The sequence below is a fragment of the Propithecus coquereli genome, unplaced genomic scaffold (assembly GCF_000956105.1).
Source record: "Propithecus coquereli isolate 6110/MARCELLA unplaced genomic scaffold, Pcoq_1.0 Scaffold368, whole genome shotgun sequence".
NCBI classification, from domain to species: Eukaryota; Metazoa; Chordata; class Mammalia; order Primates; family Indriidae; genus Propithecus; species Propithecus coquereli.
This window is the reverse complement of record NW_012149374.1, coordinates 888,221-907,538: the sequence shown is the minus strand read 5'-3', so window position 1 is coordinate 907,538 and position 19,318 is coordinate 888,221. Positions and strand designations below refer to the sequence as shown.

Here is a 19,318-nt window from a genome sequence, read left to right as displayed (position 1 = left end):
GGCCCAGGTTCATCCTTTGAAGCAGAGTTCCAGCCACTGCCCTCCCATGCATCAATGTGATCAGTCACCACCACCACCAAATATCCACACACTGGCATTTATGGCCCTTCATGTCATCGATGAACCTAAGCTTTCTAAATATCATCTGCTATTCTCTTACATTAATTTTACATTTTATTTTGTTTTTTGTTAAGAGACAGGGGTCTCACTGTGTTGTCCGGGCTCGCCTTGAACTCTTGGGCTCAAGTGATTCTCCTGCCTCACGCTCCTGAGTAGCTGGAACTACTGGCATGTGCCACTGTGTTCAGCTAATTTTATATTTCAACCAAACTAAACTTCTTGCTGAACATATACTAAGTTTTCTTCATTTGCTAATGTTTGTGGCCTTCAGATTACTGAAGCTTGTCTCTCCCTCATATAAGGTGGCACCAATTATGCCTATTTGATTTATGTATTCATCAATGTCCCTTTCAAATGCTGTCGATTCCATAAAACCTTTCCTGACAGTCCTAGTTAGATGTGATCTTCTTTTCTAAAATTCTCCATAACACCATATACCTCTGTTTAGACATTTATCCTAATTTCATTTGTACTCACTTATGGGAGTGTATTTGTTTTATTCCTGTAAGTCTGTGTAAAGCCCACCTATATGGGCTATATCTTTCCTATCTTTGAATACTCCTAAAGGCCTACCCTAGTAAACTGAAAAGCACTGGTATATAGTTAGTAAATTAGGCCAAGTTGAAAATTCCTAATTATACTGAGGTTTTCTGACTTACTCAAAATCCAACATCTAGTGATCCTGCCAAGTCAGGACTAGTAAAATCAATAATCTAGAGTGTGACCAGATTGGATCTAGTCTGAACAACCAAAATTCAAAAGCATATACGTTCTTTTATATACTGAAATATAAAAAGTTATACATTTTGAAGGTTTGAAGTCCAATTATTTGGCTCATAAATCCAGCACAAGCATTTAGTTTACTGAATCTCTTTGAGCCTCAGTTTCCTTGTAAGAAGGTAATAATAGTATTATCTACCCTGGAGGGCTGTTGTACAGACCAAGATAATGCCTGTCAAATGCTGAAATAAGGCCTTGTTTATAATTAGTGCTCCATAAACATCAGCTATTAATGGTACGATCATTGTTTTCATCAACACCACGTCTCAGCCAAATTAGCCACATTAATAATGTAAAGATGGTCCCAAAATTCTTTCACATTGAAGATCCTGCTAGAATATGGTAATCTAATTTGGGACCTGCCACTACACAGTAGTCACAAAAAACTTACAGAGGACTCAGAAACAGCAACTGTGGAGAATAAAGTACACAAGAATAATATCTAGGAGCAAAGATTAAAGAAACTGAAAATATATTGCTTTAAAAAAGGGTTTTCTGAAAGATTTCATATTTGTCTTCAAAAATATTTAGAACTCAGCAAATGAAAACGGTGACTGCCTGATTTTATTTCCAGTGAGAATATGAACTCCCATACAGAGTCAGCTTTTTAAAGTTATGTACAGCAAGGAAAAAATAAGTCTCAGTACCATATAGGAATAGACTACCAAGGCAGCTGTAGGGTCACTGAAAGATAGGATTTGTTTTGTAAGTCTGGAGTGATATAAATATGACCTCATTCAAATATGGCGGTGGGGGGGGTTCCACAGTCTTTCCCAGACATAGAACATGAATCTCCAGAGCTACCAGACCTTCTGACGGCACCACACACTCACCTGAGCTCTCGTCCAGACTCTCCTCAGAGACGTGCTCATTCTGATGGACCCACTCGCCATTGCACTTGAAGAAAATCTGCATGGCAGGCCTTGCTTTGCACCTGAGTGCAATAGGGTTGCTCTTGATAATATAAGCATCATCCGGCTCCTCTATGAAATGAGGCAGTGTCCCAGGAGCTGATGGGATGGATTCAGGAAGGGCCTCACCATTGTCAGTTCCTGCAAAATTGAAGAAGACATCAGAACACAGTCTACATGGACAGTACATAAATCAGAACACAGTGCTAACCCCACACCAGCTCTAAGAATCTGTGCTGGAAAACCGCATCATTTTAACACAGCACGCTTGTAAGACTTGAGTAGTTGAATGATCTTCCAGAAGCTGAACCAGCAGGATAGGGAACCTCCAGCTGGAGGCACCTCCAGTGTTATTGGAAAAATTATAATAAATGGGGGACTCCTTAAACTTCAGTTTTGAACTTGAGCTTCTCTGCAGAAGGAACTGAGATAAATATCAATGAGGTAAGAGGCTGAAACTCGAGATTCACTCTAGTGAGCCACAAGGGGTTCAATGAGGACACTAAGCTGCCTTAAAACTTTGAAAAAATGGTGAGATTAGATGTTGTTCTTCCACAAATGTGTGTGAATGAGAGTAATGATGGTAGAGGATTCTCAGTCATAAGATACATCCAAAACATTCTAAATTGTCCACTTTCTTTACCTATGAAACTCTGGAGTTAGTAATGATATTCTGCCTTGAATAACTCACCAACTTACCACTCTTCAAAAGGAACATAAGTTCATTCTGCTTCCCCTTGGCCCACACTCCTCCTAGCACTCCTCCACCATATACTATGGGTTGCACCACCAAGGGTAAGAACTAAAGCTAATCACTAAAACGGCTCTGAGCTTGAAGCTTTCATTATAGCCGTTCAAAGGAAAGGGACGAGCTGGGCATGGTGGCTCACGCCTGTAATCGCAGCATTCTGCGAGGCTGAGACCAGAGGATCACTTGAAGCCAGGAGTTCAAGACCAGGCTGGGCAACATAGTGAGACCCCATCTCTGCAAAAGAGTAAAAAATTAGCCAGGCATGGTGATGCACACCTACAGTTCCACCTACTCGGGAGGCTGAGGCAGGAGGATTGCTTCAGCTCAAGAGTTTGAGCCTGCAGTAAACTATGATCATGCCACTGCACTCCAGTCTGGGAATTAGAACAAGACCATGTCTCATAAAAAAAGGTGGGGGCGTAGTGGTGGAATAGATATGGTTCTCCCCTAACCGTAGGGAATTGATAAAGCAAGAGAACAAGAGAAGAGCTGGAGCCAAGACTTTGCTTCTTTGCCTCTTCACTACACTTAGGAAAGAACTCAAGTCCCAGGAAATGACCACAAAATCCAGGGCAGAGGAGTCTGACTGCCGAGCACAGTGGAGATGGCCAGGGGGAGTGGTATCTGGTTCCTCCCAAAGCCATTCCACTGAAAGAACAAAGCCAGCAAGGATTTCAATACCCAAACCAACTATGCCCTGGAGATGGTTGTTCCCACAGAGACCAAATCAGTCTCTGGGACTAAGCTGAGGAAAGCAACCTAGTGAACTCCTGGAAGAACAATCCTACCCCTCAGACCCAATTCCTGGGAGAGAGTGAGAGGGAGAGGGGGTGCAGCCTGTGCCCTAACCTGGCTTTTGTATGCCATCAGCGTAATTGACCAGTGCTTCTTACTACTCACTTGGTAATTCAACAACCCAAATCAATAAGCACTGTCAAAGGTAAACCTAATTCATTAACAGTAGTGCTAATGTTCTAAGAACCTATAAGGAGAATTCTCAAATACATAAAAGAAGGTGGGGGGCTCGGACTTTAAGAGTTATTTTGTATAACGAAGAAAATAAGAGACATTGAGTTATAAAAATGGTCTTTACGACTAGTGACACCCATGCACGATTCGCTACTGCAATAGCTTGATTCTCCCAAATAAGATTTTTTTTTTCCATTGAATCCATCAACTTAAGGAAAAAAAAAATAGCCTCACATAACAAAGAATTTAAAATACCTATAAATCCTGAAATGTATTTGCAATGATAAGGCTAACTCATATGTAAGTAATTGGAAGTATCAAAAAATTATAAAGCAAATACTCTAAAACAGTAAGGGCAAACAGTTTATGTCATAAAAGTATAATAAAGTCACTCAGAAAATAAAATGTGTATATATCACAGGGAGTAAGAGGGGTTTCGGGATAGAATCTTCAGGGGGTGTGTTTTTAATGTTTTAAATTGTATTTACAATGGAGTTCATAAAATATATCACATATTATTTTGTTACTGACTGCCCGTGCCAATTTCCATCTTCAACAAATACCGAGTTCCTGTAGGCTTCTGTAAATCCATGCATTAGAGAAAATGACAAAGGTATTAAAAGATTTTATATAGGCATCGAACACTCACACTCCCTTCAGGGGCTTTAGTTGTGTCCAGTTTACTGCTGCATAAAAGGGTCATCTGGCAAAGAATATGTCCCCAAACCTCTAGTGGCAGCCTGAGTGGACAGGCTCAGGCGTATGTTTTGAATGATGCATTTTTGCTTAACTAGTAATAATGCGTGAATGTTGTCTACAGCAACTATCTGTGTGGGCGAAGGGATGGGGAAGGGGCTATAAATAATGATCTCTAAGAAAGAAACCACATTTATCTAGCATAAATAAAATGCCAAATAAAAGAATAAAAGCACTAGATCATAAGATAAATCAAGTTTTAACCATCAAACTCACAAAACAGAACTAACAACAATTAGGTGACCCCTCCTGCCATTTCAATGAACGCTCTTCAGAGAAAGTGACAAGTTCAGCCTACATCTGAAACAGAGCGGGAGAGAAGAATGGAAATGTCTGAGACTAACTGTCCTGGCTATCCAGGGACCTCCCTTACAATGTCTTCATTTGTTTTAATAGAGACAGGGTCTTGCCTGTCACCCAGGCTGGAGTGCAGTGGCATCATCATAGCTCATGGCAGCCTCAAACTCCTGGCCTCAAGTAATTCTCCCGGCTCAGCCTCATGAGTGGCTGGGACTATAGGCGTACACCACAACACCTGGCTAATTTTTCTATTTTTCATAGACACAGGATCTCATATATTGCCCAGGCTGGTCTTGAACTCCTGGCCTCAAGCAATCCTCCTGACTCGGCCTCCCAAAGTACTGGGATTATAGGCACGAGCCACCGAGCCCAGCCAAGAATCAATTGTAATGTTCAGAGGAGAAAAAGAAAGGCAGAATGTAACGTTATGTCTTAACCACTATTGAAGCAACATCAAAATCAGGTATGCATTGGAAAAGGGCTTCGATCCAAGTAAACAAGAAACACACGAAAACAATTGGTTTATTAGGGTGGCAGTGAGAAGGTGAGAGATTGCAGGTATATAATTGTATATGTGTAACTGTTTATTTGCATCCTTCCAACAAATGAGGTAAGTGTAAAGTGGCTCCTTACCAGTGGGAACACCTCTTTTTAAATTTTGGGTGGCTCTGTATGTACCCTGAAGTGTTGGAAGTGGTGTTTATCCATATATCCATATCCAACACTGCTTATCCCTAACACCACTCTCCCCCACACCTTAACTCCAGGTGCAGCAAAGCTCTGCCCAGCAGGGGGCTCCCCCACAGCAAGAAGGCAGGATTTCCAGCCTCCCTGCAGGAGGACACCCCTTCCCTATCTCATAGGACCTGGTGTCACCTTCCTCCCCATCTCCCTCACCCCCGGGGATGCTACATGCTCAGCTCTACCTGGTGGTTTGGGACTGAATTCTTTAGGAAATTCTCAATTCCTCAAATAAAAGGGAAGAGAAGTGAAGAAAGAAGAACAGGAACTGAAGTGTAAATGTCTAAGGGGTTTATAAGTTGCTGAGAGATTCTGTTCTTTGGAACTGGGTGGAAGGAGGTCACTTACTTTAACAAACAGCTTTATGAGAGAGTGCATGAATGCTTTCTTGCCTCAAGGTAAATTTCCTTATAATTTCAATACATTTGCCCCCACTCCACTTTAGAATCTAGAGAAAAGCTTTAAGGTTGGGTGGCACAAATGCTGGTGACAGACCTTGCCAACTGCTTTCTCCCGCTGCCCCAGCAGATGCTGGGAAAGTCACGCATTCAGTGGAATTCCTTGCAGGTCGGCACGGTCAGGTGACATGGGTCTAGCACATGAGTCATAAACAGAAGCTTCCAAGAAAGCTTTTATTTTCCTGATAAAAGGGACAGGTGTGGTTGGTACCACTTGTTCCTGCGTTAGCTGGGGAAGATCGTGAGAAAAAGCATAAGAGGAATACCGAGGCCCCAGCAGGGACGTCGCCAAGAGCCTCAGTGAACACCAGGAAACATCCACCCCCAGATAATGTGTATGGCTTTTTAACAATGTCGGCTTATTTAAAGCCAGTGATAGATTTTCTGTTATTTGTGGCAGAAAACGTTCCTCATCGATACAGCTGCATCTTCCTGCTTAAAGCCGGAGCTCCAAGCTTCACTTAATTAAATCCTAATGCCATCAGCTGTTAAGGAAAGAGTTTTGGTAAGCTAAGAAACGTGGGAACTACGCTAGCACCAAGTAAAAAATAAACAGCTGCCATCTCCTAGTCCTGACAGGTCATGGCAAGAAGCCTTCTATACAGACTCAGTCATCTGAGCATCACGATAGCTCTCCAAGGTGGCTACTAGGAAGACCCTCATTTTGCATGTGAGGAAATGCTTCAATCGTGTATCTTGTCTAGGGTCACACGGCCAGTTAAATGGTGGACTCAGAATCTGAACACAGGTCTCTGACTCCAACCATCTCACAATTCCATCTCGGTTCCCACGGCTGGACCCCGAGAAGTCTGGTACTGTGATTTAGTGAGTGTCTGCCTTAGGGCCAGTTCATAAAACCATGACAGAAAAATGACACATTATCTGTGTTGCTTCTCACCACTTACAGGAAGTACGACATTTATGTTAAAGATCATTCAGTTACCTAATCAGCTGGCCTGGGATTCCAGGTCAGGATGGGGGTGCTATGGACGTACCCAGACACGGTCTTGCGAAAATAAGTATTTTTGAGAGAACAGCAAGTTAAGTACTCAACCAACTCTCATCCAACTAACTAGGCATCCTCAACACAGGCAGAAATAAGGAAGTCAAAGAAAAATTGTTTGGAAAATAAAATAATAAGAAGGATTGTTCAACATTTCATTTGGAAACAAATATTCCTTTCTAAGCAGAAACAGTTAACAGCTACAATTCCAATTAAAGTAAAGGAAATCATAAATCTCACCAAGAAAAATGACTGGGAAAAAGGCATTGCCATTCTATGAGGTTTAAATGTATAGAACTGCCAAGATTTGACCATTCGATGTGTTGAATTTGTAATGGAGTTGAGCACACTGGGGCCCAGTGTCACCCCAAATTATCCACGGGGTGAGAGCGTAAGTGAAGTTGAGCTTCAAGAGGCTTTGCGAAATTCTAAATTATTTTTGTATTTTTTTTTCTTGAGAGAAATACATTTCAATACATTTCAAACGCGTTTCATTTTTTTTCTGTCTGTAAAGTATGCTAGTCTTTTCACTAGCTTGGTATTTGTTTTAAAGTGCAAATAGTGACCATGCCACAAAGCAAAGACTAAATCTGGTGCAACAAAAGAACTTGAGATTAGAATCAAATAACCTGATAAAGTCTGGGTTAACTCTGTGACCTTGGGTGAGTAGCTTAACCCTGAGGTTCCACTTTTCTCATCCATAAAAATGAACGATTCAAATCTATTTCGTGTTTCGTGACATTAAAATACTATATGTAAAAATATAGTAAATGGATAAATGTCCCATATATGTATCATTGTGTGAATAAAAACCAAAAGAGAATTATAATTATAATCCCTATGATTTCCATTCCCAAACTTATCTGAACATTTATATTTCAATTTTGTGATTACTATTATCATTTTTATCTCACAGCCCTCATGATATGAACTGCTACTTATAACACTTCTTTACTATTTGCTACCTATATGCATGTTAGTAAAATTTGTGAAGTCAAAAATTCTGAAGACATACTGTGAAGCATTTACTTAATAAACATAGGCACACGGCTATCTTGCAAAGCAGAGTAATAAAACACAAAGAGTTTCCTGTTGGACAGATCCCACAACTATTGGCTTTAATAGGCAAGTAGTTACTAAACATAAGAGATTTCGTACTATTCCAGAGCCCCTCTCACTGCACTATTTAAACGAAGTGAGGCACCTTTCACTTCCTCTCATTGTGAACATATTGGTCCACGGCAGTATGTGAGTCACAGCAGAAAGCCACAGCAAGGAAACCCAGTTGCATAATCTAAAAGAGAACACAATAGAGCCTGGCTCTCTGCTTTCGTTTATGTAAATGTGACTTGTCTCCATATGGTTACTTAATTAGATAGGGGATGCATTGTACCCGTTTAATGCGGAACCAGCAGCCAGAATTTTACATACCAAATATTTAACGCAATTTATGAAACACAGACTCTTTCCCTAGGCCCCCATAAAAGTTTTTTGTGTTTTTTTTTTTTTTAACTCAAAAACTAGTCTGCCTTCTTCCTAACCTCTAATAAAAATGAAAATGTTTTATATCACCACATTTGCATAGCTCACCTCACCTGTGCCAGTCTTATATACTGCCAGCCAAAGGTATTATTTCATTCAGCAGATCTTAAATTCTGCAGAATGAAAGATGGTAAACAATGCTTACTACACGTTCAAAGAAATCGCAAGAGCCATTCTTAGTTCCTTGAACAAGGAGTTTCTGATTTCAGCAGAGCTTACTAAAGCACATTCATTATTCCTCAATTTATCACAATTTAACTTCATACATTCAATTCATTCGATTTTTTTTTTTTTGAACAGACGTGCGTGCATGCCTGAGATTAGACAACGTTCTAAGTATTGGGGATTCAAAGATGACTAAGACATAGTTACTTTCCTCAAGGAGCTCACAGGCTAAAACTAGAGATAAATAATAACAGAACAATGGCAGGCATGCTTCCAGTACATTGGAAATATACACAGAGTGTCACAGGGGCTCAGAGGAGAGAGAACCTAGCTCTCCTTGGGAGGGTCTGCGGCAGGCAGCACAGGGAAGATTACATCTCAGCACAGTCTGGATATACGAGTTGACCAAGTGGGCGAGTGAGAGAAGGCATTCCAAGGGCAGGCAAGGCACATGCAGAGATGAGAGAGGAAATTGCAGGGAATGTGGATGACTGAAATATTAATACAAGGTGCTGTGAGTGAATGGAAAGGAAGTTGAAAGGCTAAGTCGAACTAAATATCATCTTCATTAGAATGCACATTTTAAAGAGCTTGAGATTTTACTAAACCACTGTCCTGTTTGGCTCTAACATCTCTCATTTCTGCGTGCCTTGCACTAGGAACTTTGAGAGATGTAGACACAGAGTCATCACCAAATTACATAAAGAAAGCTGTCTTGGTTTGCGGCATGGACACTAAGGCCAGTTTAATGGAACTGTGTGTATACTTTGAATGTGGGAGAAACCACAGTGGTTCTAATACACAGGACAGCGTTATTCTTTCAGCCACACTAACATAGGCGACTTATTTCCCAAGGTGGCCACAAGGAAAAGTTTTTTGTTTTGCTTTGATTTTTAAACTGTAACCGCCATTTTAGCTCTCACTTCAGTCTTCTCCAAAATTGGTCTTTACAATTAGGTCTGAACTAGAGATTCTACACTAGTTATGATGGCAGGTATGACTTTGTCCCTTCATGGAAACAAACAATGACTTAACATGAGTCATCTGTTATTATAATAACAGTTTCTCCAAAGGGACTATGAAGTAAGATGTCAAATCTAGCCCAATGGTTTTCTCTCCATGGCAGGATATTGGTAACTTAAGTTTGTTTGTATTAAGTTTGTTTTGCGTTTTCTGTATTTTTAATTTTTTTTTTTTAAGAATAAACACATAATTAGGAAATACATATACGTACACACCCACCCACACCCAAACTTCTTTGTTCTGCTCAAGGAATATAATAAAAGGCTCTGTAAACTATGACAACTTCTAGGTTTCAGTTCGGGTGTCTAACTTTAGTGTACTGAAATCCATGAGTCGGGGAAAAAAACAAAAAATAAGTCTTTAGACAAAAATGGAAAAGAAGATTATAAAATTTATAAAAATTATTCATTTTAAAATGTAGGAAAGAGTACTATTTTGCTGAGAATACTGAATGAGATGAAGTTTTTAAGTTGTTTAATTTTTCCCCAACAATGGATACATTCGTATATGAATATGTACCACTGACTAATTTTCCAATTCATCTGAAAACCTAGTGGGATTTGGGAAAGGTTTTGCTTGCAAAGTGTTATTGCTTTTCATTTGTAACTGACAGTTTTCAAGAGCGAGGCCATTCATAGTTACGGCAAAATGGTTGTTTTAATGCAACACTGAATGACAGAAAACCAAACAATCAAACACCATTCTCGTATTTTTCATTCCGGGAAAATTACCTTTCAGGAAGAGCTTTGTGTTTTATGTTCTGCACACGAATACAGCAGGGACTTTCAATCTTTTTATGACAAAAAGAAGAAACCAAAGGGGGAAAACAGAAGTATAAGGAACAAACACTAAATTTCTTTTGAAATAAATACACTTCTATTAGATGTCAGGTCACATTTTAAAAACTCAGACTGTGATCATTTAGCCGCATCTATCAAAATTTAAATATGGGCTGATTCCACTGGAAAAATGCCTTGATAGAGTTTTTTGTATGTGATGTAAACACAGACGAAATAGACTGGGAGATCACCTTAGATAAAACCTGGGCCAACTCTTATCTTAGGAGTCATCCAGGCTCTCAGGTTAAACACAACTTGTCAGAGAGTTCTAAGGAACAGTCTAAGGTAAAAACCTCTTTCTGATGACACCTAGAACAGTATTTTATTCATTACCACTATGCTGTTTTTGTTTCAGTGGCATACAAAATACTAAATTTACAACTAAATTTTGTGTTATTATCTATCGAAAAATTTTACCCAGAAAACTATCTAGTAAAGTCTCTTTTAAGATGACCTTGTAACTTGCAAACATTCCATTAAAATCCAGTACAACTAAAAATATAGTCTTTAACATTTTATGACATACTTTGGGTTGAAAATTAGGGCTTATTATAAGACATTAAATTATGGAAAAGTACAATAATGTATATTTTTAAAATTCCCAAAGATTAATACTATTAATAATTCAATACATGTCATTCTATTGATGGTAACTTTTTCAGACATTTCATAGTTTGGCTTTGTGTATATAGGCTACACATATATTTGTAATATGTTATCTCATTTTGTCATGGTATTATTAACTTCTCCTAAAAGTGATTCTTAATGATTGTATAAGAGTAGGTATGTCAGTGCTGATCTAGCTATTTCCATGCTATTTAGCATTTAGTTATATGCAAATTTTAGCTGGATATTGCTATTATAATTCTCCACTTACCATCTATATCTTGATTATACCAAAATTTATATCTTCAGTCCAGTTCTTTCTCTGGAGCTTCATATCTGTACATTAAATTGCCTCCAGATATACTCACCTAAATGTCCCAAAGACCCCTCAAACTTCATATGCCTGAAACAGACTTACTGCTCAGCCCCTCAGAGTGTGTTTTGGTCAAGGTTCTATAAATCAAAGAATGGCTCCAGCATTCACCGAGTTCCCCAAGCTAGAACCTGTGTGTTCAGCTCCTACATCCAATTCATCACTAAACCTTATTGACTCTGTTTCCTAAATATTCTTCGAGTTCAGCAACTGCTCTTTAGCTCCATCCCTACCAAGCTGTCCTGGTCACCACCATCATTCCCCTAAATTCCCACAATTGGTCCCAATGGCCTTCTGCTATCATTCTTGCTGGTCCTCCCTCCACCCTCTTATATACTGCAAAGCAGAGCAAGCTTTACAAAAATGCAAATTCAAACATGTCATTTTGTCTTAAAATTCTTCACTCCTTTGGATAAAATCCCTATTTTTTTGTTTTTAACATGACTGACTAGGCCTTTCATGATCTGGTTTCTGCTTATATCTCTAGCTTCAAACCTAGTCACTTCACCTCCCGGAAGCCAGAGGGACTGTCTCCCAATTCTTTGAGGGATCTAAGTTCTCTCCACCTGGAGCCTACACAAGTGCTTTTCCTTCTGCCCATAATGCAGATTTCCTGCCCACCCCCACCTTTTGCTTATGGCCTCTTCTCATCCTTTAGGTTCTGCTTAGTTGACACATCTTATGTGAAAAGCTCTCCTTGAACCCCCCAAACTCTGGGTTGGTTACATTCCTCTTCCATAAACCCTATAAACCTTGCACTACTATATAGTTATTCATATTTATCAGTGGCATCTTGCTCTAGACTGCAGGTTCCATGAAAGCACAGGATGTGACATTACTTATATCCCCAGTGGCTAGACAGCTCTGAGATTCAACACAAGCTTGCTGAATAATTTTCTTAAAATCAAAAATAAGTCAATGAAGCTGTGAAAAAACTCTGTTACCTTTGCAATAAAACATGAGTTCAAATGATGAATTGCTAAATTTATTTTCAAAAGGACTAAGCAAATTGATGTAGGTACCAGCATTATAAGATTTTTATCAGTTTTCCCCATCCTCACCAGCTTTAAACATGATCTTTTTGGGGATATTTGTTAATTAATGGGTAAAAAGGATAGTAATCATTTAATATACATTAACTACTAAAATGAAATATTAAAACATGTTTATCAAATATTTTCATTTACCTTCTTCTGAATCACTTATTCATTTTTGATCATTTAAATTTCATATTTTAGAGAGTTTTCAGGAGATTATAGCTGTGTAATATCTAAGAATAATAAAAATATTAACTTGAATGTATATATTCTACTGTTTTAGCATCAAGTGTTTAAATGATATTAATAGTACCTTACATTTTATGTTATTTCTTCCAATTCATTGATTCCTTTATTACCGCATTTTTAAAAACAATTTTGGGTTACAGCAATCAAGAGATCAGTTTCACTACCCCAAATGCAACAAATTTTGACGACAATAGTTAGCGGTAGACTAAAGAAAGTCTTACGCAGGGAAGAACATACATCTTAAAAAAAAAAAAATTCAATGTTTTGTGTGGAAGATTCATACAGAAAAGGCAAAAAAACAGGATTTGTTTTCCATTTCTTAATGAGGTGACCTTCTTTGCACAACAAAGTCCTTCTTCTGGAAATCACCTAAGACATTGACATGAGGATAAAGTTTTGATGCTCATATGAAATCCTTTAATTCCTTTGTTATTTTTCCTAATACACAGATTTAGTTGAGCCTGCTGGGATGTGGTATTTAGTAAAGACTGACAATACACCACACGGCACCAGTGTCCAACAATAGAAGCTGCGTCCTGATTTGCTTTGACGGTTATCTGATTGGGATGTGGAACTTGTACAATAGAAGGGGCTTAATTTCCTTATCATTCTAAGAGAAGACGCTAGACACTGTCAGAAACGGATTTATAGCAAGTTGTGTTTGAAGCACAAAATATTGTTCCTTCTGATATCTTTTATCAAGAGGCAGTCTTGTACAGGGGAACAAATGTGGGCTTTGGAATTCAGACAGAGCTAGACTCAAATCCAGGCTCTCTTATTAATTAGCTGTATGTTCTTAGGCAAGATATCTCACCTACCTTGGCCTCCACATACTTCCATGTAGAAAAAGAATAATATAGTATGACAAGGCTACTGGACATATTCTAACAGCTAAATATCAGTGAATTACAATATTACATGGTCTATAATAGGCACTCAACCTATAATAGGAATTACTATTAGCAATTATTAATTAAGGAAATTAAGGGATGGATGGTGAAGGATGAAATACAAGAGAGCTGCATCCTGTAGAGTTTTGTTTGTTTGTGAGGGAGAAACTACTAGAACAAGAGCCCGGTTTACTCAGCAGCACTCCAGGAAATGCCTGAAAATTTTACATATTTTTTCCCTACGAAATATTTATGATGCTAACCCAGGGACCAATTCTGGGAACCCGACGTTCTTGAAGGCTACTTGCGTTTGCTGTTACGTGTTCGTAAAGAGCTTTATGTGCGTCATTTGAAGACCTGCAGTTGTACCTCAAGAATTTGCCATTTGACTTATGGAGCTTAAAAAAAAAAAAGCAACAACAATTTTTAAAAAAGTCTACAACATACTTGAGCGGCTTAGTATCACCTAATCAGCTTAACTGCAGTGGGCTGAAGCGTGGTGTGCATATTGTCAGCAAGAAGAATGGGAAGGAAAGGAACGCTCTAATAGAGTAAGTTTAATTGCATTATGTGATTTAATTATTTAGCTATCTCAGCACCGTATCTCCATGTACAAGTGCATATGAATCAGACAATCATGTGCATGTTGCTAGGTCATTACAGTTTGCTATTTATCATCAATAGGTTGATAGCTTGCAGGTATCTATGGCTTACAGCATGCACTTAATTTTGCTGGCACCTAGGGTCTGAGGTCAGGACATCGGTAATAACCAGTATTACTACTGAACAGGTTTTGAAGTTAAAAGAAACAACCAACACTAGTTGGTACTTCAGGGAAAGATATTAAACCATCAATCAAATGGTCGGTGTGCCCTACGAGAAATGAGACATTCCCTAACACTTACAGGGAACTTCCAGAACAAACAGGTGGGGAATCCAGAGAGGATCAAACTTTTCTTGTTAGGTTAAGTGAGCACAAGAAGAGAAAATAATGGATGTTGATATCATTACACTATCATTTTTTTTCTCCTGTCTCTCAGAATCTTTCCTTTGCAGCCCAAATATACCTTAAAACAAGTTTGACTACAGTGCTCTTCCGGTCAAATACAATTTTTGTGGCCATTCCAAATATTAAATTACAGAAATAATGATACTGCAAAATCCCAAGAAGGACGTATTTTGTGGTACTTTTACTTAAAAATGGGACTGCATACTTTTCAGATATGGTTTTATCTAAGTAAGTAAACATACTTATTCTTAATCGGTCTTCAAGTAAATCTAGAACTATCAACCCAAGATCTCTCAAGCAGGAGACCAGTAAAGCTGCTTATCATTGACGTCACATTAGGATTATTAGGCTTTAACATTACAACAGCAAATTGGAAATAAAGCACATTTACTACCTATATAGGAAGATAACATGTCATTAAAAGATACTAAAAGCGTTTACACAGTGTTCAAAGCTGACAGTAAGACACAGACAATGGAACGACAGTGTTGGACAAAGCTGACAAAAAGAACATTACAAGTTGCTCACTGGAAAAAGAATCTAGATCTACACATTACCATTTCATTCCTATAATACAACTCCCAGGAGGGAAAACTGAAAAAAAAAAATTGAGGCTTAGAAATTATTTTTTCCACTGATGGATAATATATTATGTCATCACCAGTTGCTTCCAGAAGTACAGTGAACCTGATTGGGGATTGTTATGGACTTAATACTGTATCCCACCAAAATTCATTTGTTGAAAGTCTAATGCCCAGTGTGATGGTCTTAGGAGGTGGGGCCTTTGGAAGTTCATGAGGTCATGAGAGTAGTAACCTTAAGAATGGGACTAGGCCCTCATCAGAAGGGAGAGGAGAGCCTCTTCTCCCTCTGCTCTCTGCCTTGTGAGGACACAAGGAGAAGATGGCCATCTGCAAACCAGGAAGCCGGCCTTTGACCGTACACCACATTTTCTAACACCTTGATCTTGGATCACCCAGCCTCCAGAACTATGAGCAAGAAATTGCTGTTGTTTAAGCCTCCAAGTCTGTAGTATTTTTGTTATAGCAGCCTGAACTAACTAAGACAGGAGTTGTCCACCTTTTGGGAAGGAGCCTCAGGAATACAATGATCATCATCAGATACAAGGGATTCGAATCAAAACAATCCCTACATGTTCATCTGCTACACACACAGCCCTGGAAAAACAAAGGAACAGCTCTGAAGGTTCTTGTGATAAAGAGATTGGGGAAAAATCCTAAAAATCTTAATTTGGAACAAAGAGAAAAAATATAATCAAATAGCAGCCTATAATGTTTACTATTGAATATGTCAGACTGCAACTTACAGGTGCTTTTAATTTCTTTAAAATTGTTTTTTCTAGGGTACACTCTATTACAGAGAGAATCCCCATTATTATAAAATACGATGAAAACAGAAGTAAAGGCTCACAAAGGTTTGTCCCATGATGAACACAAACAGTCATTTACACATTCACTTATAGACAGGGTCAGGGAGAAAGCCAGTGTGTCTGGAGCGGAGGGGGTCACAGAAGGTACTGAATGGTCAGATGTACCAACATACAACCTCCTGAAGCAAACTAGACATGTATGTGCCATTTAAAAACAATGCAGGGGGCATTTGAATATTCAGAGAAAATCACTACATTTGAGATTAGCATTTATATCTCCTGGTTAACCCCCTTTTCTTAAATGACAGAAACTAAGATTTTCTTCATACGGGGAAAATAATCTTTCATTTCTCAATATTTAAAGTTTTTGGAAATAATTCTGCAGAGATTAGAATGTTAACATTGTAAAAAAAAAAAAAATTCACCGGTCTTCCTTTTTAGCTTATGAATGCAGTCCCCTCCCCACCCCACATTAATCCCAGATGAAACAATTACAACAACCACACCAAAGACTCAGGCGGAATAGGCCACTGATGTGGGGATCCACGTGGCTTCCAAGGTACTCGATGCTTTGGGGGCAGTGTCCCTGCGCAGAACAAGGAGAGATGGATGAGCCCAGCTCCCATTCTTATTACAGCTGCAGTGTCCAAGGTCTCAAGGAGCCACTTTCTGAAGAATGTGCTGCTCTCCCTGTGACTACAGGGAACAACACAAACCTTCAAGATAAATGTGGACCCTGGGTTTGGCTGAAGGTCTAGGTCTGTCGCAAATGCAAATTACCAGTTTTCTATTAGAAAGTGGAAAACACCAGACTTCAGTTAGATTAATTACACATCAAAGCAATGCTCTCAATTGACAACAATAGACTTAAAGGTAAAACTACTAGAACAGAATCTTGCTTTTTTTTTTTTTCCCCTTTGTTTCACAGGGAACTATCTTCACTGTTGGGCCACTGTCACACTGCAGTGATTCACAGAAGAATGTGATGCTTAATGAGCCCAATATGAAGATAATTATGCCAGTTATATTGGCGACACACACAAAATAACAGACCGTATTTGTAGACTCTTTATGAACACTCGAGGGCAGGGAGAGAAAAGATTTTATTTTCTAATAGCTGAACTGGATTTTACTATGACTAAATACCTTTGAAGTCACACACTGATCTTCTGCCCAACTGAAACGAAAAAGTTAGTCGAAAGAGCATATTCCTAATTTCAGAGGTTCCAAAAGAAGTTTTAAGTTTTTCTGAAACCCTCAATTAGATTTTATCCTTGTGACGTCCAAGTGAATAATGAGATTTGTCGTTTCTTGAAAATCTTCTCCTTATACGACAGTATCTTTTCATAGCTGCCGTTTTTGATTGTGTATTACTGTTCCAGATGAGTCAACACAACAGTACTATTGTAATTATGAATACAAATAGGTTTTAAATCATGAAAGCAGTTAAATACCTATAGAACTACTTAATGTGCTTTATTATGTTAAGTTGTTAGATATCAAAGATAATCATTAATTGGTAATTATTGTTAAATCAGGTTTATTTAAGCAAGTTTTCAGATGGGATTGGGCGCGTTCAGGGCGGTGTGGCCGTAGACTAAGCAAGTTTTCAAAGCAAGAATATAACTCAATATTATGCTGTGTTCTGAAAAAAACACGTGCTTAAGAAAAAGATTTTAGATGGATATTTGGGGTGTCTTTGTCATGGAAGAAGCAGAGAGGAGCAGAGTGGACCAAAGCTACCTTTGGAGTCATTGCACACTAAGGCTAGAAAAGGCCACACAGATCATCCAATTTTACTCACACTTTGCAGACAAGGAAAGTGTCAATCATAGAATCTAAGTAACTTGTCTAGGCCTATTCAAGTAGTTCACAGCAGAGTCGAGGTTAGGAGACAGGAAACAGAGCTCTACATAATAGAGTTCTTTCTACCATATACTATTGAGATTCAAGTGAAAAAATCTGACATTTAAACCCGAAGTTGCCTTAAACTATTTCTTTTCCTTCTAGATGAAACTCCCTCTCTTTGCATAAACGGCTGACGGCATAAAAATCTCCCAAGGCATTTCAGGAACTGGTTGAAATCACCAGCTCATTGTAATCATCTTCAGAAGCTCTTGGAGTTCTGTGAGGGCTCCTCTGATCAGAGAAAGGGCAAGTGAAACCTCTATCTTGGAGGGAATTTAGATTCGGTTCCACAGGAGAGCTCATCAAAGACTAGGAGAATTGAGTTTCAGTGAGATTACTGCCAAGTGGGTGCACAATTGATTAGAAAACCGATTCCTAAAATCAGATTTTAGACGGCCCAGTATGACACCCGTTATCTAAAGCATTGTCATGGAATTTATTCCAAAAATAACGCTCCAGCAAAATAAACATTTTAAAATATTGATTTTAGAATTAGCAGATATAATAGGAAGATGACAGGATGAGTAGGGGGTGTTGTGCATGGTGCTTGTGCGGGGAGCATGGAGTCATGAAATCTAAGACTCTGCATGCTCAATTATGTGGGCTGTTCCTCAAGGGATCTCAGCTTTAGTTTTGGAGGGAGGCACATAAAGCCTGATAGCTACGCATGGCTCTAATTTTTGAGAACATGGTGACGAAGGCTGGTTTATAGAGTTTGTTCGGTAAGTGCTGATGCTGGTGAGGTCCAACGTAGCTAAGCATGTAACAGCCTTAGAGAAGCTACTTACAATACCATGCAACTTTTAAAATTTTGAAAAGTGAACACGAAAACAAAAAAGACAAATAAAAGAGGTCAGCAGGGACACTTTGGATGGAAGTAACCCAAGGGCATATGATGTTTGAAGATTCAGCTGTGATTTCAATGGAATTCCCACCAACCAAACCATCACACTGGAAACCCTGGCATTCGGATCAACTAACTGCTTATAACCCAACAGGGCGCATATGTGACAGAAGACTGGAAGACTGAGCATTAAATTACAAAAATAAAATTAAATAAAATTATTTTTCTTCCATTTGTGCCATTCTTCTGCTGTCATACATTAACCACTGCTGAAACACGTTTTTTTTTTTTTATTTTTCATGATATCTTACAAAAATAAAAATGCCCTGATATACTCATTACACAAAGTCTTTCTTGAACAGCAGGATTAATTTAACGTCCTCAGAGCTGGAGGGCATTTAAATTGTAGGAAAACAATTTAAATTGGGTATCAGGTATTCATTTTCATAAAAGTACTATGCCCATTCTCCAGCCTGTAGTTTTGTCTTTTCTCTCACTTCTCAGCTTCATCTATTCCTCCCTCTGCCTGTTCCTTCCCAAAAGATTAAAAAAAAAAAAAAAAAAAAAAAGCCAAGCATCTGCTGTCTCCAAAAAACTTTTTAGAAAATAAAACTGCGTTCCCTCAATTTTCTAATACAAAACAATTTGTGTTTG

General features: G+C 38.6%; 1 protein-coding gene across 1 annotated transcript in view; it reads right to left on the bottom strand.

Moving 5' to 3' along the window:
* Nucleotides 1–19,318, bottom strand: part of UNC5D (unc-5 homolog D (C. elegans)) — a 637,214-nt gene that overhangs the window by 220,669 nt on the left and 397,227 nt on the right. The window contains exon 2 of the mRNA XM_012651718.1: nucleotides 1,734–1,952. Coding sequence (XP_012507172.1) covers nucleotides 1,734–1,952 — 219 coding nt within the window. The remainder of the gene's footprint in view (nucleotides 1–1,733; nucleotides 1,953–19,318) is intronic.